General features: G+C 49.9%; 1 protein-coding gene across 1 annotated transcript in view; it reads left to right on the top strand.

The window, feature by feature from the left end:
- LOC310790412 (protocadherin Fat 4-like) overlaps window positions 1-20,725 on the top strand; it is a 41,102-nt gene extending 20,377 nt beyond the window's left edge. Inside the window, 2 exon segments of the mRNA XM_083652097.1 lie at window positions 10,750-19,629; window positions 19,631-20,725. Coding sequence (XP_083508223.1) covers window positions 10,750-19,629; window positions 19,631-19,729 — 8,979 coding nt within the window. The 3' untranslated portion in view covers window positions 19,730-20,725.
- The last annotated feature ends 2,185 nt before the right edge of the window (window positions 20,726-22,910 follow it).

Genomic DNA, 22,910 nt, shown 5'->3' on the forward strand with positions numbered 1-22,910 from the left:
GGTGCTTCACAGGGTGTGCACCGTTTGTCCTCAAGCTCACACATGTGTATGTGTGTGTGTGTATGCAGCGAGCAGGCTGGATCTCAGCATCCGATGTCCCAATCTGATTGTCCCAATCTGCTTGTCCAATCTGCTTTCCAATCTGATTGTCCCAATCTGCTGTCCAATCTGATTGTCTCAGTCACACAGACACATAAACACATACACAACAACACAAAATTAAAAAACAAACAAAAACAAAAAACAAAAAGCTGCCAGTCCTTTGAAGGCCAGCTGCATACCCCCTTTGACAGATGCGTTATTTAACGCATGTGTCAATTAATTTAGCAGGCTTTCTTTTTTTTAGAGAGAGGCCCTTTAACTTGTCTCTGCCTCTGCTCGGTTTGGGAACCTCTCTTGGGAAATGTGTGTGCGCTGAACCATGTGCTTATCTGGAACAGCTGCACTGTTTCAAGGCTTCAGGCCGAGGGGGGGGGGGGGGGGGAAATCTCAGTGTCTGTTGGCAAAACATTACCTTTTCGCTTAGCAAATAAGGGTTTTCCAGGCTAAGCACTCACTTTTCCTAAAAAACAACACAACTTCTATTAAACAGTACTGTAATAATGCAAAAAAGTACCTTTGCTCTGTGTGCATTGCATATACATAATGTATGCAGTGTGTGATTCTCTTACTAAAACAATGGTTTGTCAAACAGCTGTAACATGCAAATGTTCATGTGTGTCATCACTTATCTGCTCATAATTGGTGTCTTTGGAGAAAGTTCTGCTGTGAACCCTCCACCCTCAACTGGCTCGCGTCTCCGGCCGTGTCAGTCTCTCCCCGTCATTGACCAGCGCCTCACACCTTTTCCGCTCCGTCTTGATTCGCCTCGCTTGAGTCCTCTGCTGTTAAACTGTCCAGGTGGTCAACCCACAGCACATTGTTCATTTGCCAAGGGCAGATGTTGTCCTGCTGGCGTCAACCTCCGGGCCAAGCCTATGAATCGAAAACTCAACGGCAGTTATATATTCTTTTACAGCAAGCAAACCACTCATGATGCATTTCTGTAGCCCGTCACACCGGTGTGGTCAAACACTTACACGGGAGGGAGAGATTGCTGGCCGCTAGCTGCGGTGTTCAGGGCTGGTGGCTGCGGTACGGATGTTGCTGCCGGTTCCCTGGCTAAAGCCCGCCCGGAGTGCTGATGGTCTCCGCTGGAGCCTGGACTGCTGGTGGTCTTCAGTGTAGTTGAGCCTGGTGCTGACTCTCAGTCTGCTGCATGGTGGTGGTGAGGCGCGGGTCAATTCCAGGTCGAGACCTTTTAAGACACATTAAGAGACACTAGCTAAAGATTAAACTCCTCACATGATAAATGAAAATGTATGTATGTATGGTATGTATGTATTGCTTCTGGCAGACATACTTTCTTTTCCCCCTCATAATAAATGTGTTGCTGTTGTTTTCTCTGTGGTTTTATCCAAAACCACTTAGATCATAACTTTTATACAGTCTGTGTTCCCTCTAAATGTGGCGTGTAGGTCTGCTTGAGATAAATGTGCTTTCCTGGTGTGTATTTAGACCGTTGCAAATACAAACCCATAGCTCCTCGTGAGCTTTCTCTAAACAGCTGTGGTTTTGTTTGTGTGTGCGAAATCAAAACCAATACCTTGTGATATTACCAATAAAAACAAAATAACAACCAATCCCTCTTTTGTAGGCAGGTATGGGTTAAAATAAAACCCACTGTGGATCCACATAACAAAATAAACAACCCCGTTTGTCCCCTGCCGGCCGGCTTATCTACACACATATGAACGTTTAAGCCCCAAAAGAAAAAGTTTAATTTGAACGTTTAGCCCGTGTTTAAGCCCCAAAACAATACGAAAATCCAGGGATGAGCAAATCTTTAACGACTATAAAAAATTTAGAAACGAAGTAATCAGAATGGTCAAAGAAGCCAAGTTAAATTATTTTAATGAAAAGATCACAGAAAACCAAAACAATCCACAAAAACTATGGAAATCCTTAAAGCATCTAGGTCACAACAGTAGACTTAAGACCAAAACCACCAACTTGAACTTAAAAGTAGGAGGAACACTCATCTCAAAGAAATCTAAGGTGGGAAATTGTCTTAATCATTATTTTACAACAATTGCTAACACCCTAGTGAACAAATGACCTGATCATTCCGGTAGTTACGGCGATAAGCATATTCAGTCCTTTTATAAAAACCTTGGGGTGCAAGCAGATCAATTCTCTTTTTCGAGAGTATCTAGGGAGGATGTGCTGGCAAAGCTGCGGGCTCTCAAACCCTCAAAGGCAACTGGTCTCGATAACATCCCCTCCAGGTTTTTGAGGGACTCAGCTGAGGTTATTTCTCCCATCATTGCCCATATAGCCAACCTGTCCATTAGTCAGAGTCATGTCCCACAGGAATTCAAAATGGCGAGAGTTACCCCTCTACATAAAAAAGGAAGTAAGCTCGACCCCGGGAACTACCGTCCTGTTTCCATCCTTTGTGTCATCTCAAAGGTCATAGAGAGGTTAATTTTCGAACAAATAGATAACTATCTAACATCACACAAGCTTCTATTTGAATTCCAATCGGGCTTCAGAAAATCACACTCCACGGACACCTGTCTGCTATTCCTCACTGACCACATCAGACAGGAGGTTGATAGGGGCAATTATTGTGGCATGGTCATGTTAGACCTGCAAAAGGCATTCGACACCGTTAACTTTAACATCTTGCTGAGTAAGTTGGGGGCCATCGGCTTTGACAGCACATCATGCAAATGGGTTCGGTCCTATCTGGAGGGAAGAGAACAGGTGGTAGATGTAAATGGTACCTTGTCCCCCCCTCTACCAGTAAACTGTGGGGTCCCTCAAGGAAGCATTTTGGGGCCTATGTTCTTTCTCATATACATGAACGACATGCAATCGGCAAGCAACTGCAATTTATTCTTATTCGCAGATGACTCTGCTCTCCTATTCTCACACCGGGACAAATTGCTGGTTGAAACCGTCCTTAGCGCCGAACTAGAGAAAATTGGCACCTGGCTATCTGATAACAAACTATCTCTACATCTCGGCAAAACAGAATCAATTCTGTTTGGGTCAAGTGCCAATCTCAAAAAATCTCCTGGCTTCTCAATTAATGTAGGTGCAAATAAAATCAAAAATAAAGACGAGGTCACATACCTGGGGTGCATCCTGGACAATAAACTCTGGTGAGAAAATGGCTCTAAAGGTGATTTCTAAAGTCAACCAAAAAACAAAATTCCTAGCAAGAATATCATCATTTATCAACAGAGAGGCTATGAAAGTGCTAGCAGGTGCACTCATCCAGTGCCATTTTGATTACGCCTGTATCTCCTGGTACTCAAACACCACCAAAGCACTTAAAATCAAACTCCAGACCTCCCAGAACAAATTAGTCCGGTTGCTCCTCAATCTCCACCCCATGACTCATCTCCTCCCCGAGCACTTCTCTGGTCTTAGATGGCTCAGGGTGGAAGATCGAGTCTCACACATTAAAATGTGCATGGTGCGCAAGATAAAGAACAGGACAGTCCCAAACTACTTATTGGGCTACTTCTCCAATGTCAGTGAAGTACACAGGTACTCCACCAGGGGGAGTTCCACGGATTTGGTTCCCATTAAATTCAGAACCAACATGGGGAAAAATTCATTTTTATACTCTGCCGCAGTTCAATGGAATGCTCTACCATCAGCACTGAAAGCAATAGATTCCTTGACAAATTTTAAAAATGGTTTAAAAAAATGGTTTTATACAAAATGGTCTTAGATTGACCTTGTATAATCTTAAAATGCTTTAAAAATGGTCTTGTCTTGTAAAATGTGAATGTATGTATTGTTATCTTTATGTTTTATGTTTTGCACACAGGCTTACATCTGCACACATTGTCATGCACTGACCTATGCACTCACACTTCTGGGACCACAATGGAAACAAGCTCTTGAGCTTTCTTGTGCCTGTCCCATTGACAGAGTTGAACTGTATGCGTTTGTATGCTTGTTATTTCTGTTCAATAAATAACTACTACTACTACTACAACAAAAAGTTTAATTTGAACGTTTAGCCCCTGTTTAAGCCCCAAAACAAAAAGTTTAATTTGTGATTTTTCTCCCTCTCATTTTTCTCATTCAGAAATTTCTCATTCATTTCTCAGTCATTTCCCATTCATTTCCCATTCATTTTTCATTCATTTTTCTCATTTTTTCTTCCTCAATGAGCCTCACTGCTCAGTTTCACCCACACTCTCCCTTTTTTTTTTTTTTTTTTCAAAGGAAAAAGACCTTTTGAAAACAACTTTTTGCAAATGAATGGTAAGAATTTTCCCAATGCTTTGAATTTGTAATTGTATCCCTTTTATTATAACTACATATAATTTATACCTCCTTTCGCAAAACTCAGGTCTGGGTATGTGTTGCTTTACCCCTTTATACTGCAGTTTTAGACGCTAAAGTAATACCTTTCAACCCGCGTCTTACTGTTTGTCCGTCGATCAAACAGGCCGGTTTTTTTCTCTAAACCTTGCCCAAAACGAGTCGGCTCTAGTAAGCTCCCTTACACGTGCGCTCTAACCTAACGCAACGCCTCACCCTCTTCTGGATCCGTTATCCAAGGCGATGAGTATATCCGAAACGGCAATAGTGAGTTTTATCTAATATTATCTCACGCGAGCATCCCCAGGACCCCGCACCACTCTCTTCTAGACAATCCTATTTTGACTAAGGCAGTGGTTACATCCGTTTTACACGCACACACATCCCCCAGACCTGTAGCTTTTAGCAGTTACAATTGTCTATTTTTAGAACCAATTGTATAACATTATTCTAAATTTCACAGCTACTCAATTTGACATAAAACTGATCAATCAACATTGCATTCAGTGTGTATTTGCCTCACCAGGTTCCGCAGATCACAGCGCTGGGCTACATTCCTCCGCATGTCGACCCCTGCTCTCTTAGAATTAAGCGAGGTTTCAGGTCCAACTCTGACAGGAGGTTATCACCAGTCGACATGCCAGAGGTCCGCATCCCACACGTGAGATCCCGTATACGAGCCCCCAAGTGTGGTGGCAAAATTTGCTGCAATGCCCTGCTGGTTCATCAATAATGAGATATCCGTTTTAAATGTTCTTAGGAGGTTTTATTCCACAATTATCTCTCTGCAGAGAGGTCTCCTCTTGACTACATTTTCAATGCAAGAGCCCCGAATTATTGTTTACATCACATCATATACTGAAACCAATGATGCCCGCCCCCCATCGTGGAGGGCAGTACTTTTCCACTGCTGTCTAGAAGTCCCATGCACTCTAGTAAGTTTCCATTCTTCCAACTTCTAATCTGATGTTCACAAAAGACATAACAATTGTCTATTCCCACAGACACTTCCCAAAACAAGACACATGTTCTCACAGGAATATTCTGTACAGCAATCTTCTGCAATTGGTGAAGAACACAGTTCACAAAATACAGCATGGAATTGCCATAATTAATAATCAATCAATTAGGGCTGGCACGGATCACGGATAATCCGTGACCCGTACGGATCAGCCCCCACGGTTCGGAACGCGGTTCGGAACATCAATAGTCCGCGGACCCCCCCCCCCCCCCCCCCCCTTCGTTTAATTTAACGTTTAATGTTAGTGTATGAGAACGCCCAGCGCAGCCAGACACAGACAGGCATAATCATGGCAAGCACAATTGAGCTTCCTCATCCCTTGTCGCTGCTGTAAAGTATGTCTGAAGGCTGTGGCTAGTGGCTACTAAAGACAGAGTCACACAAACTTATTTCAACACCTCTGAAAAAGCACAGGAATGCGATCAGCGTGTTGCGCGCTGCACAAGATAACGAGAGCCACAACACACACACACACACACACACACACACGCGCGCACACGTTTCACAAACACATTATCACCGGACGGTGAAATGTTGCCTTAGGACACATAACAACAAAACAACACGTGGGGCCACTGAGTAGCTTAACGTAGCATCAACGTTATATTTCCAGACTGACCTGGTCTGGTCTGTAGGTCTGTACCCGTGTCATGTGACTGGTGCAAGCAACAGCCACGAAGTTAGGCATAGCAGTGCCACCTAAAACAGGAAGTTGGGTCGTTCTGCCTTCAGAGTAAAAGCATACATTGTGTCACTTATGAGAAAAAAAAATATTTTTTGAGCTGTGCAGGGCAACAAATGGTTAGAGAATTATAATAGTATTAAAAAAATCTAATCGAAAATCTAATTTTGAGAGAAAAAATCTGATATATATATTTTTTTGCTGATCCGAAAAATCCGTGATCCGTGGCTCAAAATCCGTCACGCGATCCGATCCGTGGGTTTTCTGATCCGTGCCAGCCCTACAATCAATCAATAAGCTTTCGATCAATAATTTGCCATGACAGGACGTAGCCGCAAATACCAACAGCTGCTATGCTAACAGTGGCTGTGCTAACCAGCACAGCCACAAGCGTCCACCGAGGAGAAGAGGGAAGCGTGGAGGTGTCCTGGTACGACTACGACAGAGGAAACATCGCTCTCCGCTTCCCAGCATAATCCTGTCTAACGTCCGTTCCTTGGTCAACAAACAGGACGAATTGGCCACTCTTATCTGTGCCAAGCGTGACGCTGACAGCTTGGTGCTCTGTTTTACCGAAACATGGCTGGATGAGAACATACCAGACTCTGGAGTCTCTCTACCTGGCTTCTCCCTTCTCCGAGCCGATCGTACGGAGGACTCTATGAAGAAAAAAGGTGGGGGAGTCTGCTTTTATATCAACCAGAGATGGTGTTCTGATTCAACCATTCTATCTCGGTCCTGCTCTCCGGAGCTTGAGACGCTATTTGTCAGATGCAGGCCCTTTTATTTACCGAGAGACTTTGCCTCAGTTATCCTGGTCGCGGCCTACATTCCCCCCAGCGCCGGAGCTAAGGACGCCTGCAAGCAGCTGGCAATGCAAATCACGGCAGTGGAGAACTCTAACCCGGACTCAGTGGTTTTATTATTAGGAGATTTTAATCATGTGAACGTGAAGAAGTCACTCCCCAAATACAGGCAACAAATTTGCGTCGCCACCAGAGGAGACAAGACATTAGACCACTGCTACTGTGTCATCCCCGACGCTTACCATTCTGTAGCGTGGCCGCCATTGGGTCAGTCGGACCACAACACCGTCTTCCTCATTCCCAGGTACCGTCAAAAACTGAAAGCCGTTAAACCAACTAAAAGAACTGTGAAACAATGGTCAGATGAAGCACGCGACTGCCTAAAGGACTGTTTTGACTCCACAGACTGGTCTGTTTTTAAAGACAATGATCTAGATGAATACTCTGATGCTGTGACCTCATATATCCACTTTGTGGAAGATATCTGCATTCCCTCTAAGACTGTGTCTGTCTATAGTAACAACAAACCGTGGTTTAGCAAGGAGATTAAACTACTTTACCTAGAGAGAAAGAAGGCTTTTCAGTCCAGGGACACGGCCCAATATAAAATTGCCAAGTATAAATTTGAAAACGCAGTTAAGAAGGCTAAAGCCAGCTATAAGGCCAAACTAGAATCTAAAATAAATGCCAACGACAGTAAGGGAGTCTGGCATAGCCTAAAACAAATCACAAATTATAAAACTAATCATGCCGTCCTAGACGACGACCCCTCACTCCCTAACAAGTTAAATGAGTTCTACTGTAGATTTGAGGCTCAGCCTATGGCTGATTCTAGCTTCTCCAGCTCTACTGTGCCTCTAGATCCTCCGTTCCTGATAGAGGAACATGAAGTTAGGAATCTGCTAAAACGTCAGAACTCTAGAAAGGCAGCTGGTCCCGACCTGGTTTCTGCAGCCACTATCAAGTGGTGCGCAGACGAATTGTCTCTGGTTTTTACTGACATTTTTAATTTGTCCCTTAATGTGTGTAAAGTCCCTGCTTGTTTTAAATCAGCTATAATTGTTCCTGTACCAAAGAAAACAAATGTTAGCTGTTTAAACGATTACAGACCTGTGGCTTTGACTTCTGTAATTATGAAGGTATTTGAAAAGCTAGTAGCCAAGTATCTGTCTAATGTGACACTTGATTCGTTTCAATTTGCATATAGGAAGAAGAGGTCTGTAGAGGATGCTGTATCCCTCTGTATCCATTCCATCCTGCAGCACCTTGAGGCCAATTCTACTTATGCACGCATTTTGTTTATTGATTTTAGTTCAGCTTTTAATAATATAATACCAGCTAGGCTGTGCGACAAACTCCTTCAGATGGGCATTAACAAGTCCATGTGTGATTGGATATTTGACTTTCTGACCAACAGGTCACAAGTGGTCAGAGTCAATAACAGGCTATCCAAGCCACTGCTATTAGCTTGGGTGCTCCCCAGGGTTGTGTTTTGTCCTCTTTACTTTATTTATTTTATACCAACGACTGCATCTCGCTTTCCGACTTAGTCAAAATATTTAAATTTGCGGATGACACCACCGTGACAGGTCTGATCTCCTGTAATGATGAAACAGCTTACAGAGCAGAAGTCTCCTCACTTGTCGAGTGGTGTGCTCAGAACAACTTAAAGCCCCAATCAGTAAGTTTTCCAACTGCGCCCTCTGCGTGCATTAGTATCGATAACGATATCGCCGTTCAAAGTCAACAAAACACAGCGCCAGAAGCTCTATGTACATGTTGTGACATCGGGTACTCACCACGTGATGAAATAATAATCCATAGTTCCGTGAAACATCATTTTCGTAGCAAATCCGAATCGAGTTACTTCCTCGTTTTCATGAACACAGCGCTTACGCTGTACAGCGCATGCGCGCATGCTTTTCTTTTTTCTATTTTATTGACACGGGACGCTGACAGCAAACTGCTTAGTCCCAGTGCTGGCCAATGGAGGGCGGTGTGGGATAAATAAAGATGAGGGTCTCCCTATTAACAGTCAATCTACCATGTCATATGACTAAAAAGCCCTTATATTACAGTAAAAAAATTCAAAAATCTTACTGATTGGGGCTTTAACCCTCAACATCTCCAAAACCAAGGAGATGATTGTGGATTTCCGCAAAAATAAAGCTGAACTCCAGCCTTTAATCATAAATGATCAGGCTGTTGAGAAGGTGGAAAGTTTCAAATTCCTGGGGACCACGATTTCCTCTTCTCTTAAATGGAACGTCAATGTGAGCCTTATCGTAAAGAAAGCCCACCAACGTTTGTTCTTCCTGAGGCAACTCAGGAAATTCAAAGTCTCAAAGATAGGGATGTGTCACTTCTACCGAGCTATGATAGAGAGTGTGCTCACATTCTCTATCACAGTTTGGTTTGGTAACTGTTCAGCTGAAGACAGAGAAGAGCTGAACAGGGTCGTGAAAACGGCATCGAAGATCATAGGTAAGGATTTGCCGAGAATATGCGATATTTATAACGAGCGCATATTGAAGCTAGGGCTGAAGATAATAAGGGACCCCTCCCATCCAGCCAATGCTCTCTTTGCCCCCCTTCCTTCGGGAAGAAGGGTACGCAGCATCAAATGCCGAACCACTCGTCTGCATAACAGCTCGTACCCTGAAGCAGTGAGGGCCCTTAACTCCTCCTCAGTTCAGTTCACCACCCCAATTTAATTTTACCCCCTGGTCTTTTAATGCACCAGACACTTTAATGCATTGTGCACTTGCATTAGTGCACTTGCACCGCCTGTGCCTACCCTGCACTGTACACTGTATTGCATACTGTTTTGCATTTTGCAGTTGTTTTTGATTGCATGTTCCTACTTTTTATACATTGCAGCAGATGTGTAGTTGTATTGTCTGTCTCTCATGGTCTGTTACTGTGATTGTTTTGTCTGTTTGAGCATGCCAAGACAAATTCCAAACAATTTTGGTTGATATGGCAATAAAACTATTGAATCTTGAATCTTGATCTATTAAAGCTTTTTTAATTATTAGAAGAGTGCCTTGGTCTATTTTTTCTTTAGACTTCTATAGAACTCGCACAACATGCAGGGTAGTCCAATAGACTTCTATAGAACTTTCACAACATGCAGGGTAATAATAATAATAATAATCATTGGATTTATATAGCGCCTTTCCAAGGCTCAAAGCGCTGACACAGGATGATTATTCGTTCACACCAATCATACCGGTGGTTCAGAAGCGTGGCAGCCACACATTGGCGCTCAACGGTCCCTCCGAACCACCATCATCATTCATGTCTACATTCATACCAATCATACCAATCATACCATTCATGTCTACATTCATATCAATCATACGAGGCAAGGAGGGTTAAGTGTCTTGCCCAGGGACACAACGATTAACAGCTGGGAGGGAGCGGGGATTGAACCGCCAACCCTTGGGTCATTGGCCGACCCGCTCTACCTCCTGAGCTAAAGCCGCCCTTCAGTCACTTAGGTAACCTAAGAACACATCAACGCATTCACACTGGAGAGAAGCCCTACCACTGTGACCAATGTAGGAGAAGTTTCTATTGGGTAGTCCAATAGACTTCTATAGAACTCGCACAACATGCAGGGTAGTCCAATAGACTTCTATAGAACTCGCTACTGAAATCTGTTGGGAGTTAGAATATGAGTGAGAGGAATTAACCCTTGGGGATTAATAAAGGTACCTACCTAACCTACCTAATGTGTTAGACTAAAATAAAATGAAGCTTATTACATATCCCCTTTTTGGGAAAGCATGCATGTAGCACAGAACACTGATTGGCTCTGAAACCTCAGTCTTGTCTTCTCATTGTAGGTCAGAGCCAACGACGCCGACATGGGGACCAACGGTGAGATCGACTACAGCCTCCACCAGGCGTCCGAAACGGTCCAGAGGCTTCTCCGCATCGACCGCTCGACCGGTATCATCTACGTGAAGGGGCTGGTGGACCGCGAGGACGAGAGCTTCCTCAAGTTCTTTGTGGTCGCCAGGGACCGCAGGCCCAACTCCAAGACCTCCAAGGTCCTGGTGACCATCACGATCAGGGACCAGAATGACAACGCGCCGGCCATTGAGATCCGTGGCATCGGCTTGGTGACGCACCACGACGGTGTGGCCAACATCTCCGAGGACATGCCCATCGGCACGCCGGTGGCTCTGGTGAAGGTGTCGGACCGTGACGAGGGGGAGAATGCGGTGGTGACGTGCGTGGTCGCAGGCGACGTGCCGTTTCAGCTCCGACCCGCCAGCGAGTCGGCCAACGACCGCAAGAGGCAGTACTTCCTGCAGACCACCACCTTGCTGGACTACGAGCGCGTGAAGGATTACAGGATCGAGATTGTTGCTGTGGATTCTGGGAACCCTGCCCTCTCTAGCACCAACTCCCTCAAAGTTCAGGTCACCGACATGAATGACAACACGCCAAACTTTTCCCCGGCCATGCTCGAGGTGGACTTTGCAGAGGGCAACCAGCCAGGGGACAAGGTGCTGGATGTAGTGGCGAGTGACGCAGACAGCGGTACCAACGCGGAGCTGTCCTATAGCATCGTCGAGAGATCAGCCGCCCAGCTCTTCGAGATCGACACCAACAGCGGGGAGGTTCGTGTGAAAAACCTGCTGGATCGTGAAGATACAGAACGCTTTGAGTTCCATGTAGCGGCAGCAGACAAAGGTGTTCCAAGCAAGACTGGCACTGCTACAGTCGTGGTCAACGTTCTGGACCGCAACGACAACGAGCCCAAGTTTATGCTAAGTTTATACAGCTTCTCAGTCATCGAGAACATGCCTCCACTCAATCCCGTGGGCGTGGTCACCGTCACAGATGCCGATAAGGGAGAGAACGCCCGGGTGAGGCTGTACGTGGAACCGGACAATGGCAAGTTCGTCATCGAGAACGGCACGGGGACCATCTTGTCCAGGATCTCCTTCGACCGTGAGAAGGAAAGCATGTACACCTTCCGCCTGAAGGCCATGGATGCGGGCGACCCGCCTCGTTCCTCCTGGGTGGGTGTGACCATCAATGTCCTTGATGAGAACGACAACGCCCCCTATGTCACCAAGCCTGCTAACTCCACCTACAAGTTCCTACCGCCCGGCACCGCCCCTGAGACCAGCGTGGAGGTGGTGGAGGCGGAGGACATGGACTCGGGACCCAATGCCGAGCTGGTCTACACGATCACGGGCGGAAATCCGCATGGGCTGTTCCACATCTCGCCCAGCAGTGGGGAGATCACGCTGGCCCAGGAGTTCACCCGCAAGCACAACGGACTGCACCGCCTGGTGGTGCGGGTCAGCGACAAGGGCAAGCCTCCCCGCCACACCACCGCGCTCGTCCACATCTTCGTTAACGACACCATCGGCAACGCCGCCCTCATCGAGTCCCTGGTGGGGCACAGCCTCTACACGCCCCTGGGCCTGGACATCGCCGGAGACCCCAACTACGCCCTCGCCCAGCGCAGCAACACGATCAGGGACCAGAATGACAACGCGCCGGCCATTGAGATCCGTGGCATCGGCTTGGTGACGCACCACGACGGCGTGGCCAACATCTCCGAGGACATGCCCATCGGCACGCCGGTGGCTCTGGTGCAGGTGTCGGACTGTGACGAGGGGGAGAATGCGGTGGTGACGTGCGTGGTCGCAGGCGACGTGCCGTTTCAGCTCCGACCCGCCAGCGAGTCGGCCAACGACCGCAAGAGGCAGTACTTCCTGCAGACCACCACCTTGCTGGACTACGAGCGCGTGAAGGATTACAGGATTGAGATTGTTGCTGTGGATTCTGGGAACCCTGCCCTCTCTAGCACCAACTCCCTCAAAGTTCAGGTCACCGACATGAATGACAACACGCCAAACTTTTCCCCGGCCATGCTCGAGGTGGACTTTGCAGAGGGCAACCAGCCAGGGGACAAGGTGCTGGATGTAGTGGCGAGTGACGCAGACAGCGGTACCAACGCGGAGCTGTCCTATAGCATCGTCGAGAGATCAGCCGCCCAGCTCTTCGAGATCGACACCAACAGCGGGGAGGTTCGTGTGAAAAACCTGCTGGATCGTGAAGATACAGAACGCTTTGAGTTCCATGTAGCGGCAGCAGACAAAGGTGTTCCAAGCAAGACTGGCACCGCTACAGTCGTGGTCAACGTTCTGGACCGCAACGACAACGAGCCCAAGTTTATGCTAAGTTTATACAGCTTCTCAGTCATCGAGAACATGCCTCCACTCAATCCCGTGGGCGTGGTCACCGTCACAGATGCCGATAAGGGAGAGAACGCCCGGGTGAGGCTGTACGTGGAACCGGACAATGGCAAGTTCGTCATCCAGAACGGCACGGGGACCATCTTGTCCAGGATCTCCTTCGACCGTGAGAAGGAAAGCATGTACACCTTCCGCCTGAAGGCCATGGATGCGGGCGACCCGCCTCGTTCCTCCTGGGTGGGTGTGACCATCAATGTCCTTGATGAGAACGACAACGCCCCCTATGTCACCAAGCCTGCTAACTCCACCTACAAGTTCCTACCGCCCGGCACCGCCCCTGAGACCAGCGTGGAGGTGGTGGAGGCGGAGGACACGGACTCGGGACCCAACGCCGAGCTGGTCTACACGATCACGGGCGGAAATCCGCATGGGCTGTTCCACATCTCGCCCAGCAGTGGGGAGATCACGCTGGCCCAGGAGTTCACCCGCAAGCACAACGGACTGCACCGCCTGGTGGTGCGGGTCAGCGACAAGGGCAAGCCTCCCCGCCACACCACCGCGCTCGTCCACATCTTCGTTAACGACACCATCGGCAACGTCGCCCTCATCGAGTCCCTGGTGGGGCACAGCCTCTACACGCCCCTGGGCCTGGACATCGCCGGAAACCCCAACTACGCCCTCGCCCAGCGCAGCAACATGATCAGGGACCAGAATGACAACGCGCCGGCCATTGAGATCCGTGGCATCGGCTTGGTGACGCACCACGACGGCGTGGCCAACATCTCCGAGGACATGCCCATCGGCACGCCGGTGGCTCTGGTGCAGGTGTCGGACCGTGACGAGGGGGAGAATGCGGTGGTGACGTGCGTGGTCGCAGGCGACGTGCCGTTTCAGCTCCGACCCGCCAGCGAGTCAGCCAACGACCGCAAGAGGCAGTACTTCCTGCAGACCACCACCTTGCTGGACTACGAGCGCGTGAAGGATTACAGGATCGAGATTGTTGCTGTGGATTCTGGGAACCCTGCCCTCTCTAGCACCAACTCCCTCAAAGTTCAGGTCACCGACATGAATGACAACACGCCAAACTTTTCCCCGGCCATGCTCGAGGTGGACTTTGCAGAGGGCAACCACCCAGGGGACAAGGTGCTGGATGTAGTGGCGAGTGACGCAGACAGCGGTACCAACGCGGAGCTGTCCTATAGCATCGTCGAGAGATCAGCCGCCCAGCTCTTCGAGATCGACACCAACAGCGGGGAGGTTCGTGTGAAAAACCTGCTGGATCGTGAAGATACAGAACGCTTTGAGTTCCATGTAGCGGCAGCAGACAAAGGTGTTCCAAGCAAGACTGGCACCGCTACAGTCGTGGTCAACGTTCTGGACCGCAACGACAACGAGCCCAAGTTTATGCTAAGTTTATACAGCTTCTCAGTCATCGAGAACATGCCTCCACTCAATCCCGTGGGCGTGGTCACCGTCACAGATGCCGATAAGGGAGAGAACGCCCGGGTGAGGCTGTACGTGGAACCGGACAATGGCAAGTTCGTCATCCAGAACGGCACGGGGACCATCTTGTCCAGGATCTCCTTCGACCGTGAGAAGGAAAGCATGTACACCTTCCGCCTGAAGGCCATGGATGCGGGCGACCCGCCTCGTTCCTCCTGGGTGGGTGTGACCATCAATGTCCTTGATGAGAACGACAACGCCCCCTATGTCACCAAGCCTGCTAACTCCACCTACAAGTTCCTACCGCCCGGCACCGCCCCTGAGACCAGCGTGGAGGTGGTGGAGGCGGAGGACACGGACTCGGGACCCAACGCCGAGCTGGTCTACACGATCACGGGCGGAAATCCGCATGGGCTGTTCCACATCTCGCCCAGCAGTGGGGAGATCACGCTGGCCCAGGAGTTCACCCGCAAGCACAACGGACTGCACCGCCTGGTGGTGCGGGTCAGCGACAAGGGCAAGCCTCCCCGCCACACCACCGCGCTCGTCCACATCTTCGTTAACGACACCATCGGCAACGTCGCCCTCATCGAGTCCCTGGTGGGGCACAGCCTCTACACGCCCCTGGGCCTGGACATCGCCGGAAACCCCAACTACGCCCTCGCCCAGCGCAGCAACATGATCAGGGACCAGAATGACAACGCGCCGGCCATTGAGATCCGTGGCATCGGCTTGGTGACGCACCACGACGGCGTGGCCAACATCTCCGAGGACATGCCCATCGGCACGCCGGTGGCTCTGGTGCAGGTGTCGGACCGTGACGAGGGGGAGAATGCGGTGGTGACGTGCGTGGTCGCAGGCGACGTGCCGTTTCAGCTCCGACCCGCCAGCGAGTCAGCCAACGACCGCAAGAGGCAGTACTTCCTGCAGACCACCACCTTGCTGGACTACGAGCGCGTGAAGGATTACAGGATCGAGATTGTTGCTGTGGATTCTGGGAACCCTGCCCTCTCTAGCACCAACTCCCTCAAAGTTCAGGTCACCGACATGAATGACAACACGCCAAACTTTTCCCCGGCCATGCTCGAGGTGGACTTTGCAGAGGGCAACCACCCAGGGGACAAGGTGCTGGATGTAGTGGCGAGTGACGCAGACAGCGGTACCAACGCGGAGCTGTCCTATAGCATCGTCGAGAGATCAGCCGCCCAGCTCTTCGAGATCGACACCAACAGCGGGGAGGTTCGTGTGAAAAACCTGCTGGATCGTGAAGATACAGAACGCTTTGAGTTCCATGTAGCGGCAGCAGACAAAGGTGTTCCAAGCAAGACTGGCACCGCTACAGTCGTGGTCAACGTTCTGGACCGCAACGACAACGAGCCCAAGTTTATGCTAAGTTTATACAGCTTCTCAGTCATCGAGAACATGCCTCCACTCAATCCCGTGGGCGTGGTCACCGTCACAGATGCCGATAAGGGAGAGAACGCCCGGGTGAGGCTGTACGTGGAACCGGACAATGGCAAGTTCGTCATCCAGAACGGCACGGGGACCATCTTGTCCAGGATCTCCTTCGACCGTGAGAAGGAAAGCATGTACACCTTCCGCCTGAAGGCCATGGATGCGGGCGACCCGCCTCGTTCCTCCTGGGTGGGTGTGACCATCAATGTCCTTGATGAGAACGACAACGCCCCCTATGTCACCAAGCCTGCTAACTCCACCTACAAGTTCCTACCGCCCGGCACCGCCCCTGAGACCAGCGTGGAGGTGGTGGAGGCGGAGGACATGGACTCGGGACCCAACGCCGAGCTGGTCTACACGATCACGGGCGGAAATCCGCATGGGCTGTTCCACATCTCGCCCAGCAGTGGGGAGATCACGCTGGCCCAGGAGTTCACCCGCAAGCACAACGGACTGCACCGCCTGGTGGTGCGGGTCAGCGACAAGGGCAAGCCTCCCCGCCACACCACCGCGCTCGTCCACATCTTCGTTAACGACACCATTGGCAACGTCGCCCTCATCGAGTCCCTGGTGGGGCACAGCCTCTACACGCCCCTGGGCCTGGACATCGCCGGAGACCCCAACTACGCCCTCGCCCAGCGCAGCAACATGATCAGGGACCAGAATGACAACGCGCCGGCCATTGAGATCCGTGGCATCGGCTTGGTGACGCACCACGACGGCGTGGCCAACATCTCCGAGGACATGCCCATCGGCACGCCGGTGGCTCTGGTGCAGGTGTCGGACCGTGACGAGGGGGAGAATGCGGTGGTGACGTGCGTGGTCGCAGGCGACGTGCCGTTTCAGCTCCGACCCGCCAGCGAGTCGGCCAACGACCGCAAGAGGCAGTACTTCCTGCAGACCACCACCTTGCTGGACTACGAGCGCGTGAAGGATTACAGGATCGAGATTGTTGCTGTGGATTCTGGGAACCCTGCCCTCTCTAGCACCAACTCCCTCAAAGTTCAGGTCACCGACATGAATGACAACACGCCAAACTTTTCCCCGGCCATGCTCGAGGTGGACTTTGCAGAGGGCAACCAGCCAGGGGACAAGGTGCTGGATGTAGTGGCGAGTGACGCAGACAGCGGTACCAACGCGGAGCTGTCCTATAGCATCGTCGAGAGATCAGCCGCCCAGCTCTTCGAGATCGACACCAACAGCGGGGAGGTTCGTGTGAAAAACCTGCTGGATCATGAAGATACAGAACGCTTTGAGTTCCATGTAGCGGCAGCAGACAAAGGTGTTCCAAGCAAGACTGGCACCGCTACAGTCGTGGTCAACGTTCTGGACCGCAACGACAACGAGCCCAAGTTTATGCTAAGTTTATACAGCTTCTCAGTCATCGAGAACATGCCTCCACTCAATCCCGTGGGCGTGGTCACCGTCACAGATGCCGATAAGGGAGAGAACGCCCGGGTGAGGCTGTACGTGGAACCGGACAATGGCAAGTTCGTCATCCAGAACGGCACGGGGACCATCTTGTCCAGGATCTCCTTCGACCGTGAGAAGGAAAGCATGTACACCTTCCGCCTGAAGGCCATGGATGCGGGCGACCCGCCTCGTTCCTCCTGGGTGGGTGTGACCATCAATGTCCTTGATGAGAACGACAACGCCCCCTATGTCACCAAGCCTGCTAACTCCACCTACAAGTTCCTACCGCCCGGCACCGCCCCTGAGACCAGCGTGGAGGTGGTGGAGGCGGAGGACATGGACTCGGGACCCAACGCCGAGCTGGTCTACACGATCACGGGCGGAAATCCGCATGGGCTGTTCCACATCTCGCCCAGCAGTGGGGAGATCACGCTGGCCCAGGAGTTCACCCGCAAGCACAACGGACTGCACCGCCTGGTGGTGCGGGTCAGCGACAAGGGCAAGCCTCCCCGCCACACCACCGCGCTCGTCCACATCTTCGTTAACGACACCATCGGCAACGTCGCCCTCATCGAGTCCCTGGTGGGGCACAGCCTCTACACGCCCCTGGGCCTGGACATCGCCGGAGACCCCAACTACGCCCTCGCCCAGCGCAGCAACACGATCAGGGACCAGAATGACAACGCGCCGGCCATTGAGATCCGTGGCATCGGCTTGGTGACGCACCACGACGGCGTGGCCAACATCTCCGAGGACATGCCCATCGGCACGCCGGTGGCTCTGGTGCAGGTGTCGGACCGTGACGAGGGGGAGAATGCGGTGGTGACGTGCGTGGTCGCAGGCGACGTGCCGTTTCAGCTCCGACCCGCCAGCGAGTCGGCCAACGACCGCAAGAGGCAGTACTTCCTGCAGACCACCACCTTGCTGGACTACGAGCGCGTGAAGGATTACAGGATCGAGATTGTTGCTGTGGATTCTGGGAACCCTGCCCTCTCTAGCACCAACTCCCTCAAAGTTCAGGTCACCGACATGAATGACAACACGCCAAACTTTTCCCCGGCCATGCTCGAGGTGGACTTTGCAGAGGGCAACCAGCCAGGGGACAAGGTGCTGGATGTAGTGGCGAGTGACGCAGACAGCGGTACCAACGCGGAGCTGTCCTATAGCATCGTCGAGAGATCAGCCGCCCAGCTCTTCGAGATCGACACCAACAGCGGGGAGGTTCGTGTGAAAAACCTGCTGGATCGTGAAGATACAGAACGCTTTGAGTTCCATGTAGCGGCAGCAGACAAAGGTGTTCCAAGCAAGACTGGCATCGCTACAGTCGTGGTCAACGTTCTGGACCGCAACGACAACGAGCCCAAGTTTATGCTAAGTTTATACAGCTTCTCAGTCATCGAGAACATGCCTCCACTCAATCCCGTGGGCGTGGTCACCGTCACAGATGCCGATAAGGGTGAGAACGCCCGGGTGAGGCTGTACGTGGAACCGGACAATGGCAAGTTCGTCATCGAGAACGGCACGGGGACCATCTTGTCCAGGATCTCCTTCGACCGTGAGAAGGAAAGCATGTACACCTTCCGCCTGAAAGCCATGGATGCGGGCGACCCGCCTCGTTCCTCCTGGGTGGGTGTGACCATCAATGTCCTTGATGAGAACGACAACGCCCCCTATGTCACCAAGCCTGCTAACTCCACCTACAAGTTCCTACCGCCCGGCACCGCCCCTGAGACCAGCGTGGAGGTGGTGGAGGCGGAGGACATGGACTCGGGACCCAACGCCGAGCTGGTCTACATGATCACGGGCGGAAATCCGCATGGGCTGTTCCACATCTCGCCCAGCAGTGGGGAGATCACGCTGGCCCAGGAGTTCACCCGCAAGCACAACGGACTGCACCGCCTGGTGGTGCGGGTCAGCGACAAGGGCAAGCCTCCCCGCCACACCACCGCGCTCGTCCACATCTTCGTTAACGACACCATCGGCAACGTCACCCTCATCGAGTCCCTGGTGGGGCACAGCCTCTACACGCCCCTGGACCGGGACATCGCCGGAGACCCCAACTACGCCCTCGCCCAGCGCAGCAACATCCTCTGGGGCAGCATGGCGGGCGTCGCGGGTGTCATCTTGGTCATCGTGGTCGTGGTGGTCATCAGACACCGGCTGCAGAAAGACACAAAGAGCGGCTACCAGGCCGGGCAAGAAGGAGAGTAAGGACCTGTACGCTCCCAAACAGGGTCCCAAAAACGGCAAGGGCAAAAACTGCTGCGCTGCTGATCCATGTCAGAAAAAGTGAGACATAGGCCTAGTGATCAATCAATCAAATCAATCGCGCTCATTTTTGGCACATTGCCACCCCTCGTTGTCGGAATGGACTCCGTTAAAACGGCATGGAAGTCTCCAGATTTGTCGCTAACGTGATGCGGCCAATTCTATTGTGTAAGGCAGCAATTTGAGGCAGGCAGTGTTGTGTGACTGTGCGTCCACACTGCGGAGTGGATAGGACCTGACTGACTGATAGGCTATCAAACTTTTGTGGGGAGAAATACATTTAAAACTAGTCAGATATGACTTGAATGCCACTTGTAAATTAAATCACCCACAGTGATTGACGACGGTGCGACCACTATTTTGACTGCCTCATTTTTGGCACAATGCCACCCCTCGTTGTCGGAATGGACTGTTAAAACGGCATGTTTTTGAATGGAGTTTGGTTACAAATTCGCTAAAGCTGTTTCCTATCACATTTCTTGTTTTCGATACAGTACATGCTACCGCGCAAAACCTGAAAATATCCTGCTCTCTCTAGCCTGACATGATCCAGATTTCATGTCTAAAAGGCACTACAGACACACACATGCGTGTCGGTGCGCGACAACAGTTTTACTGCTCTGGCTGCGCTGCGCAGCTGCTTTCATGTCGTTGAGTTCTTTCTGCTTCGTTGCCATTACAAACTCAGCTACTATCGGTCTTTCTTTTCATTTTTTATTCTCTTTCATTCTTTTATATTTTTATACTTTTATCTTTTTATCTTTTTATCTTTTTATCGTTTCTGATCCTTTATCTTCTATTTTGGTCTTAAATCCTATTGTTTTTATCGCTGTAGCAGATGCTACCGAGTTCAGCGTATATTGTAATTTTGCACATACAGGTTGGTCGGTGAAGACTTCTTGTTGTTTGGCCTTCTAGCCCTCTGTACTCAGGTTACCACCCTTGTATTGTATTGTATACGTCAATTGCACTTTTTGTATGTATGGCTATGCTGCAAAACCAATTGCTCTTCGGGGACATAATAAAGTCAACTTGAACTTGAACTTGAACTTTCTTCAATTAATCCAAGGTCTTCAAATGGAGGTAGCAGGTAGAGGTAGGCTACAGAAACAGTTCTTATTCTTTCCCATTTCTTTCAATTACCTCATGCGCTCTCAATTGTTCACAGCCTACTCACGTTGCAGTAAAGTTGACAAGTAGATCACAGTCGAGTCCACACAGAAAATATGCGGTGGCATTCGTTTTATGGACACTTCAAATAATAATTACAGCGAATAATCCTTCCAAAATGTTTGTTTTGAGAGCACATAGGCTACCTCATTTGAAGCGTTTCTTTACTAGTGCAGCAGGTGCACTGCAGACGGCTTCAGACTCGCTGATTGTGTGTATGTGTGAGAGAGAGTTCACGTCTTTATAAAGGGTTACTCTGTGTGTTTCACTGCTCTGACTAAATTACTTAATAATGTTGCTTTGTCACATTCTGAGCCTGCCCCGCCCGCACCGCCGGCCCCCAGACCGCCCGTGGGGCGGGCCAGCCCACGGGACCCGACGGGTTCTGGGTGACCCGCGCATCTCTAGAGTGCAGTGTCCAATTTGGGACATGCTCATAGTCATAGCACCACCTACTATCAACACAGAAGGTGGTTTATCTCGAGAACCGTTCATCCGATCGACTTCAAACTTGGAGAGTGTGCTGCTAGGGACCAGACAGACTGCATTGACAAATTATGTGCGGTTTGAACACATGCATTGTCATAGCACCACCTACTGGTAACACAAAATTATTTTTTTCTCTCGAGAACCGTTCATCCGATCGACTTCAAACTTGGGAAGTGCGCTGCCGGGAACCTGATGGAATGCGGCGCCCAATTTCGGACAGGTGCATAGTCATAGTGCCACCTACTGGCAACATAAAAATTGGTTTATCTCGTGAACCGTTCATCCGATCGTCTTCAAACTTGGAGGATGCACTGCAGAGAACCCAACGGAGTGTCGTGCCCAAAATCGGACATGCACAGGACGTAGCATGTGTAAGGATCACACTATTCCCATCAGTTCCCTTCTGCCTCGAACCGGCGCCCTGACCAACCAGAGGAGGCGCTAGTGCATCGACCAGGACACATACCCTCATTCCGGCTTCCCACACGCAGACACCAGCCAAACGTGCCTGTATGGATGCTGACCAAGCCGGAGGTAACACGAGGGCGCGAACCTGTGACCCTTGTGTTGGTAGGCAGGGAATCTGTGGCTACACTACCGACCGATTAAATAATATATATCATATTTTACCCCAACCCACCCCACGTAAATATCGGACAGTCTCTTAGCGGGACCGAGATAGAAGACGATTTTTCAATATTGGGCCATTCATCTGACATCCATACAACTAGTGATTTAATAAGTTGTGCTGCGGCTGCCCAGTAATAAACTTTGGTGTTGGGAACAACAAAATCCACCCTATCTTTCATTTTCCTTGCCAAATGTCATGAAATCATCTTTTTGAGTAAATCAAAAATGGTTGGGAATATAGGGAGCATTTGGAAGGGGTAAAAGAGTCTCAGAAGAATGATCATCCTCACTGTCTCCTCCCTAACCATCAAGGAGTAAGTAAGTAAAACTTTATTTATATAGCACCTATCACAAAGTGCTGTACAATAAGACAATACAAATAAAACATAATGCAATATAATAGGAGAACAACTACAAACAGTATACAAGGTAAACACAGACATGATACCTCATCAAAGCATCAAGATAAACAGATCAGGCATAACTAAGCAAATACCACAAATATATATATGTGTAACATGCAAAATTAAAAGTGCAAACCAGTAAGGGCTGCTATACATGGTTACACAGTGTAATCACACCATAGGCACAATATAAAAAAAGGTAAGTTTTAAGCTGTCTTTTAAAACTCTCAACTGAGGTTGTGATTATTCTAGAGGTCACAATAGCTCATTGTATACAGTGAGGTCAAGTTTAAAAAAGTTCACTACAATGAAATGGCTACTATAGGACTAACATCATCAATACAATACATTCAGGTGGTGTCTGTCATAGATGTGTGGTGAATGAGTCAGCATGAGGGAAATCCTCCTGTTCTTCCCAGCCAGCATAGTTAGCATTTATGCAACTATGTGAAATGCAGGATGGTAAGGGCAGCCCATCCTCTGCCACACTGCATTTCAACCCCCTTTTATCAA

The sequence above is a fragment of the Poromitra crassiceps genome (assembly GCF_964638095.1).
Source record: "Poromitra crassiceps genome assembly, chromosome: 15".
Classification (NCBI taxonomy): domain Eukaryota; kingdom Metazoa; phylum Chordata; class Actinopteri; order Beryciformes; family Melamphaidae; genus Poromitra; species Poromitra crassiceps.